The sequence below is a fragment of the Gymnodraco acuticeps genome, unplaced genomic scaffold (genome assembly GCF_902827175.1).
Source record: "Gymnodraco acuticeps unplaced genomic scaffold, fGymAcu1.1, whole genome shotgun sequence".
Classification (NCBI taxonomy): domain Eukaryota; kingdom Metazoa; phylum Chordata; class Actinopteri; order Perciformes; family Bathydraconidae; genus Gymnodraco; species Gymnodraco acuticeps.
Window position 1 is genome coordinate 1,706,593 of NW_022990335.1, and position 21,936 is coordinate 1,728,528.

At 40.7% G+C, this 21,936-nt stretch overlaps 1 protein-coding gene across 2 annotated transcripts in view; it reads left to right on the forward strand.

Moving 5' to 3' along the window:
- Positions 1 to 3,064: 3,064 nt before the first annotated feature.
- LOC117550802 (protein arginine N-methyltransferase 8-B) overlaps positions 3,065 to 21,936 on the forward strand; it is a 29,439-nt gene continuing 10,567 nt past the window's right edge. Inside the window, exons 1-7 of one of the 2 annotated variants that reach the window (XM_034223337.1) lie at positions 3,065 to 3,869; positions 7,772 to 8,014; positions 10,529 to 10,684; positions 15,009 to 15,072; positions 16,491 to 16,633; positions 17,791 to 17,878; positions 19,086 to 19,201. In XM_034223337.1, the coding sequence (XP_034079228.1) occupies positions 3,801 to 3,869; positions 7,772 to 8,014; positions 10,529 to 10,684; positions 15,009 to 15,072; positions 16,491 to 16,633; positions 17,791 to 17,878; positions 19,086 to 19,201 (879 nt within the window). In that variant the 5' untranslated portion in view covers positions 3,065 to 3,800. Of the gene's footprint in view, positions 3,870 to 7,768; positions 8,015 to 10,528; positions 10,685 to 15,008; positions 15,073 to 16,490; positions 16,634 to 17,790; positions 17,879 to 19,085; positions 19,202 to 21,936 lie in introns of both variants that reach the window. The other variant, XM_034223336.1, reaches the window with a different exon arrangement.

Below are 21,936 nucleotides of genomic sequence, written 5' to 3' on the forward strand. Positions count from 1 at the left end.
TTTAGCGGTTAGCACCTGTGGATTAGCATCAGCTGTGTTTTGTTACAGCCCTTTTCAGTTCATGTACCATGTTTTAGTGAGGTTTTTGTTTCCCTTTTGTACTGATTATTGCTGTGTATAATCTGTTAAACTCTCTTTTGGAGTCTCTTTATTTTGGTTGTTGTCAACCAGCGTTTGGCCCTTTGTTTGTGCCAAGCTTGCCTTATTATTTTGTTTCATGACTAATTTATAATAAAACCACTTATAACTTTTACCAATTCCACTCTGGTTTGTGTTGCTTCCCTTTGGTTCCCCTAGCCCAGTAGGGAACGTAATACATGGTCCCCTGAGGATTGATCCTTTTGACTTTGGTGATCCCATTAGTTTCCCTCAAGCGCCACTATAAGATTAATATCATCCTCACAACTATAGATTTTATTTAATGACATATTGAAACATTCTTGATTGAATTGGTATCACATGTTGATATTCATATAGTCCCAAGATGATGAATCTCAATGGCTTCCACAGTTCCCCTTTCCTCCCATCAGCTGGTTAACATATGATTGGTTGTTGAAATATATAACATTATAAGATATATTTCAGTGACAGTTAGTTCTGACATTCATGTTGAGAGTGTCACGATCTGTCTGTGTTGTGTTTTTGCCATGTCTAGTTCTGTCTTTGGTTTCCTGTCTCTGTGTTCACCCCCCGTCTTGCCTGTTGCTTCCTGTCTCTGTGTTCCCTCCTACCTGATTACCTGATTGTGTTCACCTTTTGCCCCTGTGTTTTATCCTCCCTCATCACCTGTGTCTTGTTGTTTGTGTGATTAGTCTTGCATTTAAGTTCTGGTTTTTTTGTCTGTCTTTGTGAGATTATTGATGTTGTTGGAAGGTTGTTGTTCAGAGGGATTTTTGTGTTTTGTCTTGCCTGGTTTTACTTTGTTGCTTCCGCAATAAAAGTATTTTGGATTTGGATATTCTGCATTTGGGTCCTGTGTACCTTGCCCTCCAACTGTGACAGAGAGGGCTAATTGATATAACTTTGTTTACAAGCTTTACTGTCAATAATATGAATGTGCCCATTATTCAGGTTTATGACCATATGAGCAGCCTGCAAAATTACTTTCCTATCAGTCTCAGTTTTGCTCTGTTTGTAGTGCGCCTGTTGGTTCTGCAAAAAAAACAAAACAGAAAAAGTGTCCTCTGGGGTGCTTAAATTGTAGATTACACATAAAGTGGCCTCATGTCCTTCCATTAGATACAAAGTGGTGACGGGCCCTCCAGGTGGCCTTTGATTTAAGAAAACATTATGCATGCCATACACCAGTATTTCTCAAACTTGTTCATACCAAGGACCACTTAACCAATAAAAAAACACTCGCGGAACACCTAACCCCATAAATATCCAAAAACAATAGGCCTGCTTACCACTCCAACAGTATATAACGCATTACAGCCTAATAATGACAGCCTAACCTTCTCTACATCGCCTCGTTCACACATTAAATCAACAATACAAATACAACTACAGATTCTAGCATTTTGTTCAACTGCGATTTAAAATGCTCTCCGGTTTAACATTGTGAAATGTAGACTACATTTATTACGGAGTTTATGTCCGAGCCAACAGACTCACAGATCGTTGGCTACTGATATGCAAAATACACCGCATGTAGGCCTAGTAGCCTACGACATAAACCTCCGCTGTGGATTTTCAAAACAAAATATGGTCGCAGGCCCAAGTTTAACTCTCTGAGGTCTAAGCCATATTTTCACATGTTAGGCTCGCGTGGGCTTTTTTTGTAAAAATGCTATTAAAACATGAACCTTGGTGACCACTGGGCTGGCCTGCATGGTCTGCCTACAAAACACAAATAAAAAAGCCCCAACAACAGCCTCTGATCAACAGAATTGATGCAATGCTTCATTGGATGCATATATTAGATAATAATGTCTCTCTAACTCCTAACATCTAAATCTACTTCCAGCATGGATACATGTTCATAAAAGACATCCATTGTTTGTTTTATATGCTTTTTGAAATCTAAAAAAACCACATTGTTTTTCTAGAGCAGATTACAATCGGAAATGGTACAAACAAGTGGCAACATGTGTGACGAAGGTGTTGCGCTGGGCTATATCATGCCATTGAAAGTGAAACTTAAGCTCGCTCCATTGCGGAGATATTCCCGCGAGAGTGCGGAAAACTTAAATAAATAAGTGTATTTCAAATGTGAAATGTTACCAATATACTCACTGGCCATATAGGGGGCGCTCACGGACCACCAGTGGTCCGCGGACCACACTTTGAGAAGCACTGTCGGCTGCTCTGCATGCTAAGACTTTCTATGAGGTGCTGGCCTTTTTTTTTGTTTCCGCCCGCGCCCGTCGGACAGCTTGTGTCCACTGCTGTATCAACATTGTTATTATGAGCAAGTTATGCTTGTCATGTTCAGGTAGACTCTAAGAATAGCCCTAGAGACAGCTGTAGAAACGCTTGCATGCAATGTACATGTCTAACTGTGATTGTGATTGGCCTAAATAGACTGTATAGTGTACATATCCATGTGACAGGTGTATTAATGGGTGTAATGGCACTAAAAGAGCATCTGGGCAGGTTACTGTCCTGGTGCCTGCTTCCTGCCAGGAGACTGTCTGCCTACTCTCTCTGTTGAATAATGTAACAAGTGTTGAGTGGTGTGGGTGGCAGAGAGGGATGGCCTCTTCTCAAAATAGACTTCAGCGCAAAGGCAGAAGGCTTCAGAGAGAAGATATCCACACACATTTAGTTATAAAACAGATCTGACAGCAATGTCAATTTGCAGTTATTTATAAAAGCACTGCAGTTTGGGCAGAATCATATAGGCTTGTAATATTTCAAAAGACCAGTAAGGGTCAAGAAAAATAAGTATGAGAGGGGCATTGGCTTTGAACAGCTGCGGGAAGTGGCATCAAGGAAATAGGTGTGAATGTGTGCTGAGGTGGTTGGGTTCATCCCTGGAGCATGTGAAGCAGCAGGAAGTGCAGCCAGCTGTGATCCTGAGACAGGAGTGGTCCCTTCCTCACACCATGTCTCTCTGTGTGTTTTGTATGTGTGCAACCTGAGCACAGAGAGCATCCTCGCTATTTCAACAGGGGAGTCATCCAAACTCCTGGGCAGGCAGCATTTAGGACTTTGAGAGGATGGAGAGCGGGATAAGTGGAGCAGAAGAGCTGGATTCCTGAGAGGAGATCCATTCAAAACGAAAATCAGGGGGGGCTGACCATTACGGGTGGCATGGTAGCTGATAAATTCGTGGGCACGTGTTAAGAGTCGCCAGATTTCTGTGCATGCACTCAGCGGCAAGCCGCTCTGTGAGGCAGCAGCGGCCGGTGTACTACTTATGGAATCAATGTTGCGGAGGAGAAATCAATCCAACTGGGGCTAAAACACTGTTTTCAAGACAATCTGCCGTTTGGTGCTGCATTCTGGGACTCCTGACAGCGCTGGTCGGGTCATGGAGAAAGGACATTCATACCAATCATTTTCCAGCTGATGCGAAGGATGCCTTTTCCTCGTATGCTCTGCAGGAAAGCGCCCCAGTGGACTCCAAACTTTAGTGCGATGGAATCAACTCTTAATCGCAACAGTGGCTGCAATGCTTTTGGGACCTCGTTTAGTTTGGTGTCTTTTCCGAGTCTTACCATTTCTAAAGAACACTGCAGTGTGGTATGTGAATGATAGTTATTCTAAATTAATAAAGAAGAGATTTGTTGAGGCGAACTCTCTCGGCTCATCCTCTTTACTTTTATCTTGTGAACATTTTTGTGCCGGCTCCTATGGGAATTAAGCACTCGTCCCGCTGTATGCTCCTCAGGAGAAAAATGGCGGAGTCTGAGAGCATTGAGGTAAGTGTGAGATACACCTTTGATTTTCAGAGGAAACACGAAGTGCTCGTTCAGAGCCCTAAACGTGTCATGCATTATATTAAGCCATTTAGTAGAAGTTGCACCACGGACAAAATGCAGATGCTGACAGGGAGATTGCAGTCTGAGGGATGCGATAGGTTACACCCCTGCATTAATTTAATATTCATTTTGTGCAGTGAGTGTTTCCAACATCGAGCACATTTGGTTTCACTTTAAATTATAGTAGGCTACAGCGATCAAATTGTTCCAAGGAAAATCTTATTTTACAACAATTTGCCCAGTCAGATAGTGTTCAGCGTCGTAAAACATCTATATATTGTGTCATCTATTTGCGTAAAAACACCCCGTTTTAATAAGGAATATGCTGTGAGCATGGTGATGTTTAACGGGACAGAATGTGCTGCTGCTTCAGACAACTTGCGCTGTCCAAGGTACTGCAGCACCTTGCAGAGGAAGAGGAGAGCGCCGATGTGAGGAGCAGTTTGTGGAGAAAAGTACGGTGAGCTAAAGACGTATTGGTTCAGCAGCCACGAGTCCACATTATTGGTTCCACGTAACACTCCTAAAGGGATCCAAACGGGGATAGTTCGGTACATTTAGATAGAAATCGACGGATTCTAACTGGACTAATCGATAACTCAAAAACAAAAACATCCTAAAAATCACAAACGATGTCTCTTAACGACCGTTTAAAGTAGTAACAAAACTAAACAATTGTTATCAAAATAAGTCAATTTGCACCGTCATCCGAGCTGTGCAACTTAAACCCCAACCTGCAGCCACAGGAGAGACGAGTGCGCAGGGACCGTCTACAAAGTGTAGGCTGAGTCTATCTCTCTCGCGACCACTGAGCCACAGTTCCTTCCCATTTTAAAATTAAAATGTCCCTCAACTGTGATGAAAGGCGGCTCTGCGTCACTGCAAAGCTTCTATATAAATGTTGTTGTGTCCACAGAATACAAGTTTACCAAGATGTAAGATTCAAAGCTCCCTGAATGGGTCCTTTGATCAAAAATGGATGTGGGCCTCCCCTTTGTGAAATAACTTTGAAGCACTACACTGAATAATAGTAGAGGTATTACATATTTTAGACAAGGACAAATAAGCACAACATTTTTAAAGGCACATTTCTTCCAAACAAGTGTTTCAATATAACCATATGGGGCCATTAATGTGGGAAGTTATTTTGGTATATGTATGACAGGGAAGTTTTTGAAAACATGTTCTAATTTGTATTATTGCACTTTGTAGACAGTCCCTGCGCACTTCTCTTTCCTCCTGCTGCAGGTTGATACCAATGCTTAGCGTGTATTGGCTTGTTTTGACAAAAATTAGGTTGTAGCCCATTGTCTACATTACTACAATTGTTAAGAGACGTGGTATGTGTTTTAACAACCATTTGTTTATGAGATATTGATTTGTCAATTTCAAATCCGACAATTTCTAACCTCACCAATCTAACAGGGATTCATTTGATGCAGGGAATAGTTAAAGTCAATCAATTGCCCCACCTTCCAAATGTACATTATACACCTTTGATTGAAATAATAATCTACTGCGTTTTTTGTATTTATTTATTTTTTAATTCAGAGCAGCACAACATGAGCCCAATATTTGATTGAGTGCAGTGCCGCATCGGTATTCACAATGCAACTAAGCAGTGCTGATAAGTCATGTATTAAAGATTCACCCTGAGAAGCCTCATGTTGCAACATAGCTCATAAAAAGGAAAAGTTACTCCAAAGCAAGTTTATTCCTAGTAGAAGCAATCGCAAAACTATTATTTTATCGATGAAGGCAGCAGGAACTGCATTCATTTTGCTGTTGTTTTGGAAAGTTAGATTTTTCAGAGGCCATAATGGCAGAAGACCAAAGTGATTCTCTGTCCTCATGATACTGTTTTCCCTCAACCTTATGGCAGGAAAAAGCTTTTCCTGTATCTGATACCTTTTTCCGGATATGAATTCCATTGAATTCCATTGAGTTTTACTGCATTATCCTCCTACTGAGATTTTAACAGCGGTGTAACACAAATGTACAGAAGTGCCTGTGTGTCCCCACATAAGTGCCAAGTCAGTCCTTCTCTTACAACAATCCTATCCTCCATGAAGGCCCGAGGATCAAGTCTGAAATACAACCCTAAATGTGTTCATCTGTCTGGGGGCGTGGGGTCAGAGTCAAGGTTGTATGGCACTCTCTCCTTCCTCTGTCAGGGGGCATCTCAGTTACACTCACTGCAGCTGCTCCATTCTGACCGCACTGCACCCCCTGTCAACTTTAATCTCTGCGCTAAATGACTTTTCCTGATTTGCAACTTTGAAAGGGATCCCACAATTCTGTATTAAACTTGCCAGCTTTAATCGCCGCCTCTGTGGCCCGCTTTGTAATTATTGACTCTTTGAGTGAGGGCTTGGAGCCACCTGTTCATCAAATCCTTATTTTTTTGCTTTCGCTAGTGTAATTTATTTGTAGAAGATGCCAAGATTTCATTTGCAGCGGAAGGCGTGAAAGAACTGAGCTTCAAGGTGAATGACTAGATAAAGTATAATATACGGTTGCTGACAGGTGCCAGCACGTTACAACGGCCCAAAACATTTCCATTAGGAGAAGAACGCTGAAATTACAAAAACGATGCAATAGAAACAACTGTGCAAAAACACATGCAAATGAACATCTTCACTACCTTGAAAACACATGCACAGCATTTGGAAAACATTCACCAACTTGAGGAAACATGCGCAGCAAAGTGGTGCATAAACACAACTCTGCAAGAAGCTAACAAACACAATGAAACAGGGACACTAAAAAGTGAAGTTGCAGTTAAGGCTCCTTTATTATTTAAATTATAACCACGTCTCAAGAACATTAGCCTCAGAAATAGTAGGTTAATATGCTGCGCAGCACTGAAGTGCACTTCAGATCAACATCATGGCTTTAAGGATTAGGAGAAGTTGATATTTTCCTTTTTAATAAGGGAAATGCAAGAAGTTTTTTAAATGTAAAGACACCTTAATGGTAATATAATTTGTATAACTTCAAATCCTTTAAAGCCAAGGAGAAGGCAGCAGTGCAATTATCATTAGGCTACTTTAGGGATGGAGAGCGGAGTAATGGAAAATACTTTGTTCCTAAAATGTAAGCGAAATAACTATTTCATATGCAACTTTTTTGCTTTCCGGAGATGAACATTAAATATGGTGATATAACTAAAGCCTCCCTCCCATACATCTATTTTCATCCACGGCGCAATCATTTATAATGTATTATTAGAAGGCTGAAAGTTGGAACGAGAACAAACAAAACAATCGGCTTATTGGCACATAACAGAGAAACTGGGAGTCTGTTTCTCCACCTCCCTCGCATTATGTCTTACTCCCAAACTAACACACACACACACACACACACACACACACACACACACACACACACACACACACACACACACACACACACACACACACACACACACACACACACACACACACACACACACACACCCTGTGGTTAGACCTTTCCAGCTGGCCTGAGAGGCGATAATCAGCGCATTATGGGTGGACCGTCTGTGCAGAGCAGAGCTTTCTTGCCATCCCTCCTGCCTTCTGTTCACAGACTTCATGTCAGTATCAAAGTATTCTCCAGACTCAATGAACTCTCTGGACTCTGTGAAACCACCAGACGGATTCTTGTATCAGTAGACTGACAGTTGAGCTAAGCGGGAAATAGTATATGAAATGGATAAAGATTAGGGCATGAATGCAAATCGCACCGTGATGTTACATCCTCGTTTCGTGTCTTACTTGTAAAGTGATTTGAATAACAAGACCCTAGAGTTCTTGGCCTCAATGAACAATTGTTCCTCTCTTTCTCTCTGTTTCTAGCAGCCACTGCCGCAGCCACGGCCGATCCGCATAATTCAGTCCCAGTCGGCGCAGCCCACCTCATTGCCCAAGCCGGTGCCTTCCATCCAGCATGCCTCACGGCCTCCTCTGCCGCCACACACACCGCATGTGGCCAGCCTGGCCGCCCCTCCTGGGCGGCGGAAGATTTCCAAGTTCCTTAGCCCAGAGGACATGACCTCACGAGACTACTACTTTGACTCTTACGCCCACTTTGGTATACATGAGGTATGTCATATTGCAGTGAGAATCACACTTCTGTCTTATTCCTGTCTGTTTGTTGTCAGGGTTTATTTTATACTTTGTAACATCAAGGAGCGGAATTTTTTTATCAAATAGTGTCAGCAACTAAAGTCCAGAATGAACTGCACTTAAAATAATTGCTATGTGCACATAACTCTTTGGGTTTCCACAATAGAAATCGATAAAAAGAAAGACTACTTAAGACTACTAAAGATAGTTTGTACTGGACCCTATGGAATATGCATTTTTGTTCATCAGATAATAGTTATACCAACAGCTCCACATATACGTACAACGGCAAACTTAGGGAATAGTCTTTCATTCTCACAGTGACGTAATATTACATCTTAATTCTGTCATTTTGCAAATTGTTCAACTTGCAGAAGACATTGTTGTTATAGTAAATGTCAAATGTAATTCAGAGAACACAGTGAAGTAATTGCTCCATTATTTTAAACCTGAGTGTAAACATATTGAAGTTCGAAGATGCATTGGATAAAAATAGAATCAAGAAATATCCCTGCAAGATCTATTTAAATGGTTATGTTTGCTTTTTCCCTTCTCTAATTTGTGGCTAAGATAATATCATTTTACCTCAGACTTCTTATTTGATGTGTTCTGTTTTTTCTATTCACCTATTAGACAGCTGCCTTTGCCTTTAGATCTCAGTAATGAATAGCATGTCAACCATTAGGAATTGAGCCTAAATTGCAAATTAAACTCGTAATTTGTAATGTCATTTTCACTAAAAAGAGCTCTAGTGTACATTATTAATTCGGTTTGAAAATAGAACAAAATGAGGCAAAAAGCTAAAATCTGCATAGCAACTTTAAAGGCCAGACTAAAGCCTTGATCTAACTCCAGGGTAGATGACAACAACTAGATCATGCAGACCCTCATGGCTACGCAGGAACCATGAATCGGTATTTGATTCCCGCTGACGTTGGTCTCTGTGTTTTTATTTTTCTTCACTCCTTTTTCTCTTTTAGACCTAATTATTTCAGACTCCTCTATTGGTAGTTGGAAATGCACCATAATGATGATCTTGTGTGACACTTTTTGTAAACTTCCAGCCTCCTCATGCTCTAGTGCAGTGGTTCTCAACTGGTCAGGCCTCGGGACCCACTTTTTACTTGGTCAATACATCGCGGCCCAACATTTTGAAGCACTCAAATCTATTCAACAAAAAATCGTGCTGTAATATATACGCTTTTCAGCATACAATATTAATAAAAGTGAAGTACAGTGCATATATCCCTTATATCCCTTCACAGAACTAAAGTATGCTTTTAAAAAAGGTTTAATGAGATGATGGCATCAAAGCTGAACTATATAAAAAGGCACGCATGCTGAAAACCCAACCCCAGCAGGGGGGTCTGGGGGGATTCTCCCCAGGAGATTTTTAGAAATACTAACATAAACTATGCATTCTGGTACACTCTGAGAAGAAAATAAATAAATGTATTACTACCCGACATATTAATAATATTTTATGCCATTGTTTGTTTTTCACTTTGTTGACATCTTGCTGCGAGAAGAGTAAAGAGGAGATAGTCTGTGTGACTTACTTTATATTGTGGGTAAGGGTAGATAGCTCCCATTGTTCTGTGACCTGTCAGTCATCAGACCGGGGGTCATATTTCTATCTGAAGTTGTAACCATGGATGTATAAAGAAGAGTTCTACCGCAAAGTTATTCTCCGTGGGGACTTCCGGCAACAATCTTGATTCTGATTGGCCAGAAGACTCGAAAAAACATCAGCAAAGATATTTTATTGAGAAGATGATCACTATGTGACAGACGTTTTCAAAACCGTTTATGGTCTCCGGTACTTCCAGTCCAACTCCGACTGCATGCACAGCGTTAGAAAATCGGGCCTTCAAAATAAAAGTTTGACTTTTTCCCCCCCAAAAAAAAAAAAAAAAGTTCAAATGTTTTTTTCCTTCACTCACACATCCGCGACCCACTCGAAACGGGTCCGCGACCCACTTTTGGGTCGCGACCCACCAGTTGAGAACCACAGCTCTAGACTACAAAAACAACCTATAATAGCTTAAATCTTTATGTCGTAGACAGTTAGAACCATGGGTGGGATTATGGTCAACCAATCCTATCAAAGGCCACGAGATCTAATATAATAACATAGACGTTCCTATATGACCTGTGAGATTAATCTTTTATATTTCTGGGTAGAAGGTCAGGGGTCATTTTATTTTGGCATTTCCTCACTCACGCATGCATGCATTCAGACAAAGAATGAATGCTCATGGGGTTTCTTGGAAAACCAACCCTGGATTTGAATATAGAACCATAGGACTGAGAAAATATATAGAGTTTGATTATGTGTGTTATTTTCCACCGCTCCTCTGCAGATATCCCAGAAAATCCAGCCCCCTGTTGTCCAGCCAATGTTGTTAATTCACAAAACAAATTGTCCCTCTCCTCAGGGGTTAGCTGTGTCCACATCTTCCTGAAATGATTTCTTGTATGCTAAACCAGGAGATGCTGAAGGACGAAGTGAGGACGCTCACCTACAGGAACGCCATGTACCACAACAAGCACGCCTTCAAGGACAAAATCGTTCTGGATGTTGGAAGCGGGACTGGGATCCTGTCCATGTTCGCGGCCAAAGCAGGGGCAAAGCACGTGTATGGGGTAAGACGTGTTTCCTTTCAGCAGAGCGTTATCATGCTGGGCCTGACAAGCTGCTCACACTGTGTGCACGTACTGTATCTGTATGACAGGCTCTCAGCACATACTGTACATGTAACCGCATTTTCGTCAGGCTCCCTTTTATCTTCGTGAGAGATTTCGTGTGACAGGCAGATGATAAAACTGTGTGGTCTCTCCGGCAGGATGACAGGATGAGCTTTAGCGTTTTAAGAGCTCTTTCTGTTTATCGATTAATGGAGCAGAATGAATTGCTAGTCAGGGCATGTCTGAGGGTACATGCTGGATACCCTCCACCGGTTTGGGATAACAATGTAGAACTTCATTTCTTTCTTCAGGACAACACTGTATTTGCTCTCAGGGGAGGAATGGTTTACTTGGAAATGTCAAGAGATATCATGTGTGCCTTGGCCTCGCATCCCAAATTTGGATTCCTTGCTTATTTGGCTGTTTTCTTCAGTTTTTCAGTGGTTTTCAACCTTGGGGAGAAATGTGGAATAGTTTATTTCCCCTTCTTAATTCACTGTAGAGGTGAGTCCAATGTGTGTAAGAGAGATATTAGAGACTATTTTGATAATAGGTTTCACTTGGCCAACGGTTATCTCCTCAACTGTAGTTGACAACTACAGATTTCTGTTATTAATCATACCAAATTATTCTCAGATGTAGGTCCCTGGAGCAAAATCTTTTCAAATGGGGGTCTGTAACCTAATGTGTATCAAATTAAGCCTGTCTTTGTAGTTAAACCTGAAATACCACTTCAGTTTGTGCTTAATCTCACATTTGCGATGCTTCTTTCCATCTGGAAAGGATATTTCTACATAAATGGGGCTAAGATATCTGGGATTTATTTGACCTTCGGCTTAGATGCTCTTAGTTTGAGGTCTGCACCGATGCCCGATACCTTTATCAGACCTAAAGCTTATAAAGCTCCATGTGAAAGATGGGTTTGTGAGGTGGAAGTACTGGGCTATGGGCCAATAATAACATCACTCTGCCATATGGGCCTTGTTACAATAAAAATGAAAAGTGATAACCTCTCTGGCTCCATATACTGTAAGACATAAAAGACTCTTTCATGCTGAGGACCATATGTATCAGAGCCATATAGTCATAATACACTGGTTCCACATTCATTCATTGTATTGTAATACACATCAAATAAACAGCTGTTATTTGTTAATTTATTTTTGCTTGAATTTGTATCTCCCGACAACATTTTTGAAAATACAAAAAGATGGCTCTCTCTGGCTCCATCTGCATTTCTATTTAATTCCGATGAAATGTAGGTCTGCAGGCATTTTTTTAAGATCAACAACCATTTCCAGCCTCAAAAAGATTATTGATTTTGAAGCAAGCCTGAGGGCTTTGAATAGATGAAGAAGTGTGAAACCTTTTCCCCTACGTTTATGTTTACTAACAGCACTTTATTACAATCCTTGGTTAGCAATACTTTCGTAGTATTTTAAAACTTTTAAAAAACAGCGGTAACATTGACTAGTTGTCAACTAATTTCTGACTTAATGTGACTCACAACTCAGACACGTGCATGACACCTGAGCAGAATAAGAAACTTGTACCTGTTGTGTCTTCAAACAGAAGGACAAGCAGAAGTCCACCGTGACGAGCTGAGTGACATTGACTCTTCATGACACTGGTTTGAGGTGCAAGAGGACTTGCTTGAGTGTGTATTGAATCTAAATGCGACCTCGAGGCTGCCACTGGAGCGTGATGGACAGAGGGCTAATGGCTGTCTGTTCTCGCAGAGTTCACTGAGAGAGAGGAGGAATCATGGCCAATTAGAGGGCTGATGCTTGTACGTCTGCGGGGCCCAGGCTTACATAAACCTAGTGCAACATTAGGCATGGTTGACACAGCCTGGTGTTAATGGGCAGGAGACAGACAGAAGGCTTTGTGCGCCCCAAGCAGCCTCCTGACCGCTGCTCCACCAACAGGCAGCAGAGAATAGGGCTTCTCCAGGGAGGCAGTGCTAATGTCAAGTCCCTGCACCCTGTATGCAGGCTCAGCAGGGAAGCTGGCGACCTCAGCTAGGATGCCAGAATATCATGTCAGTGTGTATGGCAAACTGCATATGGAACTGTCATTATTGGGATATTCTTTGATATTACACTACATTTAGCTGACACTTTTATTCAAAGCAGCTTATATTTAATGCAAAAAACCAAGAAGATACAAATTCAAGAAACAGCCAGAAACTGAGACATATTAGCCAGACAAGCAGAGATGTGTGCGTATCAAACATCTCAGATTGGTGAAAAGACAGCATATAGAATCAGTTGTGTACAATATGAATGACTGTGGTAGTAGAAGCCATGAGGCCAAATTACAGAGTGGAGTGAATTGGTTTACAGAGAAAAGAGGAGGATACCCAGGACGGACCCCTGTGGAACCCCAGTGATGAGTTGACAAGGGTTTGACACAGACTTTAAAGATTATAGAGCCCGGTTTCATATATACACAATTATTAACTTTTTTTATATAGTACACTTGTTATTCACTAAAATAATTGATAAAAATATGTATTTTCAAACAAATGTTAGGTTAAGTGAATCAAGTATGTTTTGTGTCCATTTTAAGAGTTAATAGTGTACTTTAGTGATGATAATATCGAAAAGGGCAATTTTTGGGAAAGGCTAATCCTGACATCCTTAATGTTCAGCCTAGTACCCCCTTGACCAAAAAGTACCATGAGAGTCCGAGGCAACAACTGAGTGCTTCCATTATTTAACGTTTCTCCACAAGTGTCCCATCGGTCTTTGCCTTTTTTTGTTTTTCAATCCACAGCACCTAGAGTTCATTCAAGAGTCCCCTGTTTGATTACCACCAGATGGATCTCTGGCAGCATGAATAAGTCGGCACACCTCTGACAAACCGAGTCCCAGGGCAGGTAGAACAGAGTATACACTGAGGGGGAAATCAATACTCTCAGACTCCCTGATGCTGTAAGAGGTCCGTATTGACAAATGCCTCCTCCTGAATTATGCTCTCATTTAGTTTTGGAGCTGCCTGCTAGAAGTGTCCCCGAGTTTATTCTGATGAATGAGGGAGCTTTATTGTGTTATAACTATGTTATTGCTGGCGCCTCAATAAATCAGCCATCAGTCCTGCAGAGGTGGGCAGAATAGGAAGATATATGTCAAGCTTAGGACTTGCTAAAAGGAGGAAAGAAAAGTAAAAAGATGGGAGCCTGCCTGTAGGAAAATGGGAAAGGGAACTGGGTATTTTAATCAATGGGTGTAAGAAAAAAATAGTACGGTGAGGATAATTTTAAATAATTTAAAATGAAAATTCATCTAGAAGTAAAAGGTCCCATCGGAGCAAAATGGCTGGTTGCAGTAATGCGGTGACTAATCTTCCCTTTAATTACTTGTACTAAGATTCTTTGGCAGTGTTTCAGGGCCTGGCACAGAGGCTGGTCACCCTGTAAACGCTTCATATTTTATCTTTCAATATTTTCGTCATATCCTTCACACGCAAACTAAGTCAAAAGGCCACCTTAGGCAGTCCTGGCTAACGATTAGGTGGAAAAGAGAATAGAGTGACACACATAGCGTGGGCAGAGAAATGAGAACTTGTGTGGGCTTGGCTCATCTCTAAGACTCTGACAAGGCTACTTACCTGGAGGTTGTGAAAATAAATAACAGGATAAAAAAATAAAATAAGTATACCTGCCACACACACACACACACACACACAACTGTCCCCCTCACGTTTTGTTCACTCGGATAATCTCCACATGTCTACCCTACTTTTATAATTTTCTAATCATAGATCTATCGATTCGATTTATGATTAGAAAATTCTAAAAGTAGGATAGATTTTCAAATCATAAATCTATCAATTAGATTTATGATTCGAAAATGATAAAAGTAGGGTAGACATGTGGAGATTATCCGACTGAACAAAACGTGATCCGTCTCTTAAATGTGTGTCAACCACAGACCTTATTTCCAGGTATTTTCCAGAATCCTATGGAGAAATTGCATTGCTTTTTTATCGAGGGAACCGGAAGAAGCTTACTTCCGGGTTTTAGGACACGTCACTGTGGCACTCTATATACACAAATTAGGTTCAGTAGGTATCTTCTCCTCCTGCACCCCCCTTCAAATTAGGTTTATATATGGACAATTTATGCTGATAGAGCTTTTATCCAAGGTCAACATCCATACAGCGGTAACATTTAAAGGGCATGTTATTGCAAGTGATGCCAGTCCATTAAAGATATTCTTCCTAAAGCAGTCCTCCATCCATGGTTATTTAATTAGTTAATTTTCTTTTTCCCTGCCAGATTGAATGTTCCAGCATATCAGAGTACTCAGAGAGGATCATCAAGTCCAACCACCTCGACAGCGGTAAGATCTGCAGCTATTCACCCTCTCTATGATCTAATTAGACTGCACTTTGCATGCAGTGAAGGGAGCAACAAACTAGCTTTCAGTCGTGAAATACATAGTGAATGAGGAAGAAGAAGAAGAAAAAGTAGAAGTCGAAGAAGTGTTGGGTATCCTAAAGATCAAGATTTTGAAGGATAGTGTCTCTGATCCTGTGTTGATTATTCCATACTGCATTGGACCATCTCATCTGTATTCATTTGCACATTGAAACTTCAAAGCATATGTTTAAATCATAACACCACACTTCTGACTGTGTATCTACCAAATGATAGCTCCATAAACCACTCTGTCAGCCAAAGTCTATGAACCTATGAATTTCAAGTATGCACTAGTAATTGGAAGTATAAGGGCTAGCTTGTCATTCTGACGGACACTTTGTATCACCGGATAAACTTGTCAATTACTTATTTTCAAGGCTGAACAAACAAACTGTTGTGTCTCGTCAAATGTGTTAGTTATGTTCATGTATTATGTCTGTCATTTCCTGTTTTATTTTGTACTTACCTCTTTCATTTCAGGCCCTGTTTCTGCCTCCCCTTGTGTGTTTTTCCCGCCATCATCAGTGGCCGTTTCTCAATGTTGAGTAAAGCTGCTGCAGAGCCACTATTTCAAGTATACTACGTCATCGAGTGGCGCCGAATGCTGGGCATTTAAACAGTCCTTCGGCGCCACTCGATGACGTAGTATACTTGAAATAGTGGCTCTGCAGCAGCTTTACTCGACATTGAGAAACGGCCAGTGTCTGCCCCGCCCCTGATTGTTTCCACCTGTTCCCACTCACCTCATGTTTATAGTCCTGTCTTCCGCTGTCCTGTGTCAGTTTGTCTTGTTTGTTTCTCCGAATGGTCGTGCCAAGCCTCCTCAACTCCGAAAGGATTGCTTTCTCGCATGTCAGGTTATGTTATTTTGTTGATTTATGTAGACTTAAGTTTTTTCTTAAGTTCTCCTTTTGTTATGATTAGTTTTTTCCTCCTTGTGAGTGCTTTTTGTTTATTCCAGCTCCTACTCTGTTAAGAGGGATTACCTGATCATTGGAATTAATAAATACAGTTGATTACATTCACGACTTTGTCTCTGGGTTGTGCATTTGGGTTCATCAGTTTGTGTCAAGGTCCTGACACAAAGCTGATCTCAGGAAGGGAGATCCCACCTCCATATACGTAAAGCCCAATGGGGTGATTTCCATAAAGAACACTATGGCTGCCATGAAAGCACATAGTGTACGAACTGATGTTTCTTACTTTGAGACTTAAATCTGCTTTCTATGTGTCCTGTGAACTTATTTATACTCTTTCAAGCATTATCATAACTTCATTCAATTTTGTATTTTGTATGCCAAAATAAGAGCATTCAAAACAATGTGTTGTGTGTTGCAGTGATCACCATCTTCAAAGGCAAGGTGGAGGAGGTGGAGCTTCCCGTTGAAAAAGTTGACATCATAATATCTGAGTGGATGGGCTACAGCCTCTTCTATGAGTCCATGCTCAACACCGTCATATTTGCCAGGGACAAGTGGCTGGTAGGATGGGTGGAGTGTGCGTGAGTGTGTGAATAGATATGTAAGTTTATCCTTAAAATAAAATATAAGGAAAAAGGTTGTTTTTTTTGGTATGATTGAGATTCCATTCCATTTATCTGGTAACCCCTTAACACAATCTTAATATAAGAAGTATTATAATTGACTATGATAAAACAGCTCGAATAAAATATAAGTTAACTTTACTGTTAACACAATATGCTCTTTAATGCAATAACATTAACAGGAAAAAAATCATTGTAGGAAAGCATTAAAATAAAAATTCTATATTGTTAGCAGGCGTGTTACATTATTAACCAGTTTGCATTGCTTTTCTCCCTCTGCCAAGGGTTTAATTATTTTTGGTTTGATCTTTTGGTACCACTTTACAATAACACTTATTAATCATTAAGAACCATTTATAAACCAGTGCTAACATAGTGTGTTACATCAACACAGGCGCACTATTTGGCAAGATGACTAAGCCTTATATTGGCTACTTAGTGAGAATCAACTGAGTGAACAACAGATACCAAGGATGCTGGCTGATGAAGAAGACGAAGTAAGCTAAGTAGCCAATATAAGGCTTAGCAGTACAGATAAATGTGGGCTCACTATTTGGCAAGCAACCGGTCACAGTTGCCCTGTTTATCTCACGTCTTATAAAAGCTTATTAACGATTTATAAAGTGTTCCCAACCTAATTAATACATTAATTACAAACTATTCGTAAACCCTTTATAAGGGTAGTCTCATTGTAAAGTGGTACCGATCTTTTTGTATCTTTCTTTTCGGATTTTCATCAAACCTCGTAGAAGGGTGTAGCATGGGCCAATGAAAACCCATTACATTTTGGAGGGGATCCGAATAACAGGGCGGATACCAGCATTACTTTTTACTTGAGGAAACGACCTTGGCGGAGGTCTGCGCCCTTTCAAGTTCCCTTCTGTATGATCTTGTTATTGGAAAACAATTGTTAAAGTTTTATAATTGTACATCACGAACAGCTCTGCTGTGCCAGTCTGCGCACAGTGAATAACACCTCAATAATTTAAAGTTGTACTTGGCTGAGGAATACAATATCACCGATGTTGTAATAGCCCTTTTATAATCTGTTCTGGACTAATTGCGAGTTATTTCCTTGTCTCGTTTGTCAAACAGAAACCCGATGGATTAATGTTTCCTGACCGTGCCTCTCTGTACGTGGTGGCCATAGAGGACAGGCAGTACAAAGATTTCAAAATACATTGTAAGTTCATTATGTACAATATGTGGGGCTGATAATGTGTGTTATCTGAAGCAGTACTGTGGAATGACACATGCATCTACTATACTTCATATACTCTGCATACATCGTTGGCGGCTGTAACCAGGATTATTTCTCTACATTGTAAGTGAACCATGGTTGTAGAACACACCTCTGCATTGTACTCACACAAGGGTAGGCATGCTAATACAAACCCTTTCTATCTCTGCAAATGATTTTAAACTTTACCTCAGGCATAACACGAGCATTGGTAATTGACATTATAAGTCAACAAGCCTCTCCATCTCTATATCATCCTACTCTAAAGCTGCCAGGAGGACCGTGGGCGATGTTCTGCTGCGTAGAGTCAGTGTTAAGCCAGTGCACAACCTAGCTGACAACAGGCATGCAAATAGAACAATAGCCAATAGGCCTCCTACTCACCCTCCCCCATACATCTGGGAAATTATACAACCACAGTGCACCATGGGGAAGATATATCAAGTTGGCTCACTGCATTGCAAAGATTTCCAATGATGTCTGGATACCATTATTCTCAGGCTGCGACAAGTTTTGAGCACATATTTACATCAAACTTCTTTCTCTATGGGGCAATGTGACTTTTAGAAGTGTCCTTCTGAAGCTCTGCAGTATTCTAAGAGCATCCTGTGGTCATTAGTGCAACTCACTGCCTTAGTTAAGTGTGCAGCATGAAATCAAAATCAAAAACATTACATTACCTCAGGGCTTTGTGACCTGTTCATTATCACCAGCGTTCCAACAGGCTCTAGTAAGATAAAGATGTTTGCTCACACTCTATTTTAAGGAGCTTAATGAATAATGTATGAGATGATTTAGTCAAAGCTGCGAGGAAATTCAAGGCAAGAGTGGAGTCTGCGTTCAAGGCTGAAAGGCTCATGTTAAAAAAATGATCCCCAAACACAATGTGACTTTCATATGTCACAGGAAAATGGTTCCACACTGACTGGAGGCCTGACTCTGGGGTTGCATCAGAGGACTCTGGTAGTAAGCCCCCCACTAGTATTGCTTTACAGCTACAGCCCAACAGTTTGAAATCCTGTGACTTTTACCCTCTAGAAAATTGAATGAAATATATCAAAACTTAAAAGGAAACTGTGTCTTATGTTTGCGATTTACAAAGATGAGTTGAACAAATGATGGAAAAGTAACCCGATGCTGTATTTACCAGGGTGGGAGAACGTGTATGGCTTCGACATGACGTGTATCCGCAATGTAGCCATGAGGGAGCCACTGGTGGACGTAGTGGACCAAAAACAGGTGGTGACCAACGCCTGCCTCGTCAAGGTCAGTAAAATGTTGACAATATTTTGGCTGAAAGCAGTTGATTCATTTAACACAAAGCCTCACTACCTGTAAATGTCAGCTAGACTCAATGCAGTGCAGCAGAGATGTTACATTAGTGTAGCCGGTATACTTTCTCTGGGGATGGCAGTGTCAAGACTGACATATCTCAACAGCCTTTGGATGGATTGGCATGTCATTTGGTACAGATGTCCGACTCCATAATGCCCAGAGGATAAATCCTAATGACTTAAAGAGCCTGTGACAGCCTCCCAACAACTGTTGTGCAATGAAATATTGGGCTACTAGTCATCTCGAACCGTCAGTTTAAAAAAGAAAAAGCGATACCGTTCCGATAAATATAAATAATTTCGAACATCGCGGGGAAATTCCTTCGACTCATTTTGAAGTTTTGGGGGAAGCCGGAAGTGACGTCAATGCGGGAACGCTTCACTGTGCGGCGAGAGAGCCAAACACGGACAAAGTGTGTTGTCATGCGTAGAAATGGTGAATTACTGAGTTTAGGCACGTTAATAACGTTTTAATTAAGTTGACTACAGTATATTCATATTTATCAGTGCTATCATGTGAATTCGGCGAACACAAAACATAAATGATCGTGGTGAAGATGATGATTACATTAGGATTAAAAATCGGTAGTGAGAGCTGCTGAATTTCCTCCCGTAGGATGTGATATAAAAACAAATCGATTATTTTTGTTGTTGTAAACTCAAGTGGATTAAACTACATTCATTAGTGCTTTCATGTCAATTCGGCGAATATATGATACATTAAATGATCGTGAAGATGATGATTTAAAAATCGTTTGTTTGAGCCAGTCTGCATTTCCTGATGAGAAAACAAACCGATGCTTTTTGTAGTTGTAGTACACCAACATGGATTAAACGTGTGGTTTTTTTACCACAATATTGATAAAATGTACGGATTATTATTATTATTCCCACTCCGATCGGGACACTAGGTCCACCGTTTCCCCGCAGCGAGGCTCCCCCCGTTGACAGTTTACGTGGGCTGGGTGCAGTGGCGGACTGGCCATCGGGACGAATCCCGATGGGCCGGTACCGAAGTGGGCCGGTCGGATAAGTCACTAGCACATCAACCCAGTCTCATGGCATTTCGTGTTCACCAACACGATTTTTAATCTATTGATTCGTGTTCACCAACACGATTTTCCCCTTTTTTTCGTGTTGCACAGCACGATTTTAAAAGCAATGTATTTCTACTGGTAATGTGTTTCATGCCTGCAGCACGTCCTTTTCTCCGGTCGGGTCGTGGAAGACCGGAAGCTGTGTGGTTCATAAAAACATGTTCTTACTCAATATCAAGCCACAATTATTGCTTTTATTTTAAATCGTATAATTTCTGACTTTTGTTGCCGTCTGTGAGGAAAATAAATGGGGCTCAGAGCCTCAGGATACTGAAATCTGTATTTTTTAAATCTTTTTTTCCTTCTAATTTATTATTCTTTTCTAAATAACACAGTTATTTACTCACCAATAACACACTGTTATTTACTCACCAATAACACACAATTATCATTGCTTTTATTTATTGTTTTAATTCCATAATCTCGGGCTTTTTTGGCGTCCGTCAGGAACTGAATTTCAAAATAAAAATAACCAGAAACAGACGTAGGCATTTTGAGCGATTACCCAAGATCCTCAGCTATGGTTTAAGCTTGCTGATTGGATGTTTTAGCCGCAATAAATGCTGGGATTTGGTGTTTATATGATATGAAATCCGGAAAACATTTTAAAATAATACTTAATTGCGAGTGTTCTTGATTTTCTCTTTGAAAGTCATCCCATAACGGCATTGTAATACACGGTTCGGCTGTATTACATATTACAGATCTGCCGTAGTTCTTTATTTATAGAGCCCTGATGAGAAGACCTTTGGAAAAACTGGAAGAAATGCGTCTAATATATTGCTTTCCTGCAATGTTAACTATGTTGAAGCACTTATTTTAACTGATATTATACATATGAATTATACTCTCATGTATGTAGATAGTATAATAAATTATTCCAGTTTTGGATAGTCTGGCGTGGTTTCGTTCCATTTCAAACAGCTGTTTGACGCTCGGCGTAACCTTGGCGCACTGCCACTCCAACATCCAATCCCAGAGCTTGAAGATTAATCACGGGGACTGTAGTCCTAAACCAGCCGTGTCAAACTCAATTTCACCGCGGGCCACATCAGCATGATGGTTGCACTCAAAGGGCCGGTTGTAACTTTAAGACTATATAAAAATACATATATAAATATTTAATATATATAAAATAATGTATAATATTTAGTGGTGCACGATAATTATCGGCCCGATAATTATCGGTCCGATATTAGGAATTATGACGTCATCCCGATAAACCCGATAACAGTATTAATAGCCCCGATAATATACAATATATTTTTTGGGTAAAAAAAAAGAAAAAAATACTGCGGTGTGGGTGGATTGGGATGAGGGGCGCTTGTTTTTCACTCGGCTCCTCCCGTTTTGCCAGTACTGTGGTATTAGTGGTTTAGGAAGAGGGGAGTTTTTCACAAATCCAGCGCTCCCTAACTCATGCCTGGCTGTGACGTAAATGGTGTGCGGCCGTGAAGCCAGGACAGTAAACAAACATGTCGTCGGTAGTATGGGACTATTTCAAAGTTTCAGAGTTAGATAGTTCGCTTGCTATTTGTATTAACAAATGCAATGCAGAAGTTCCACGAGG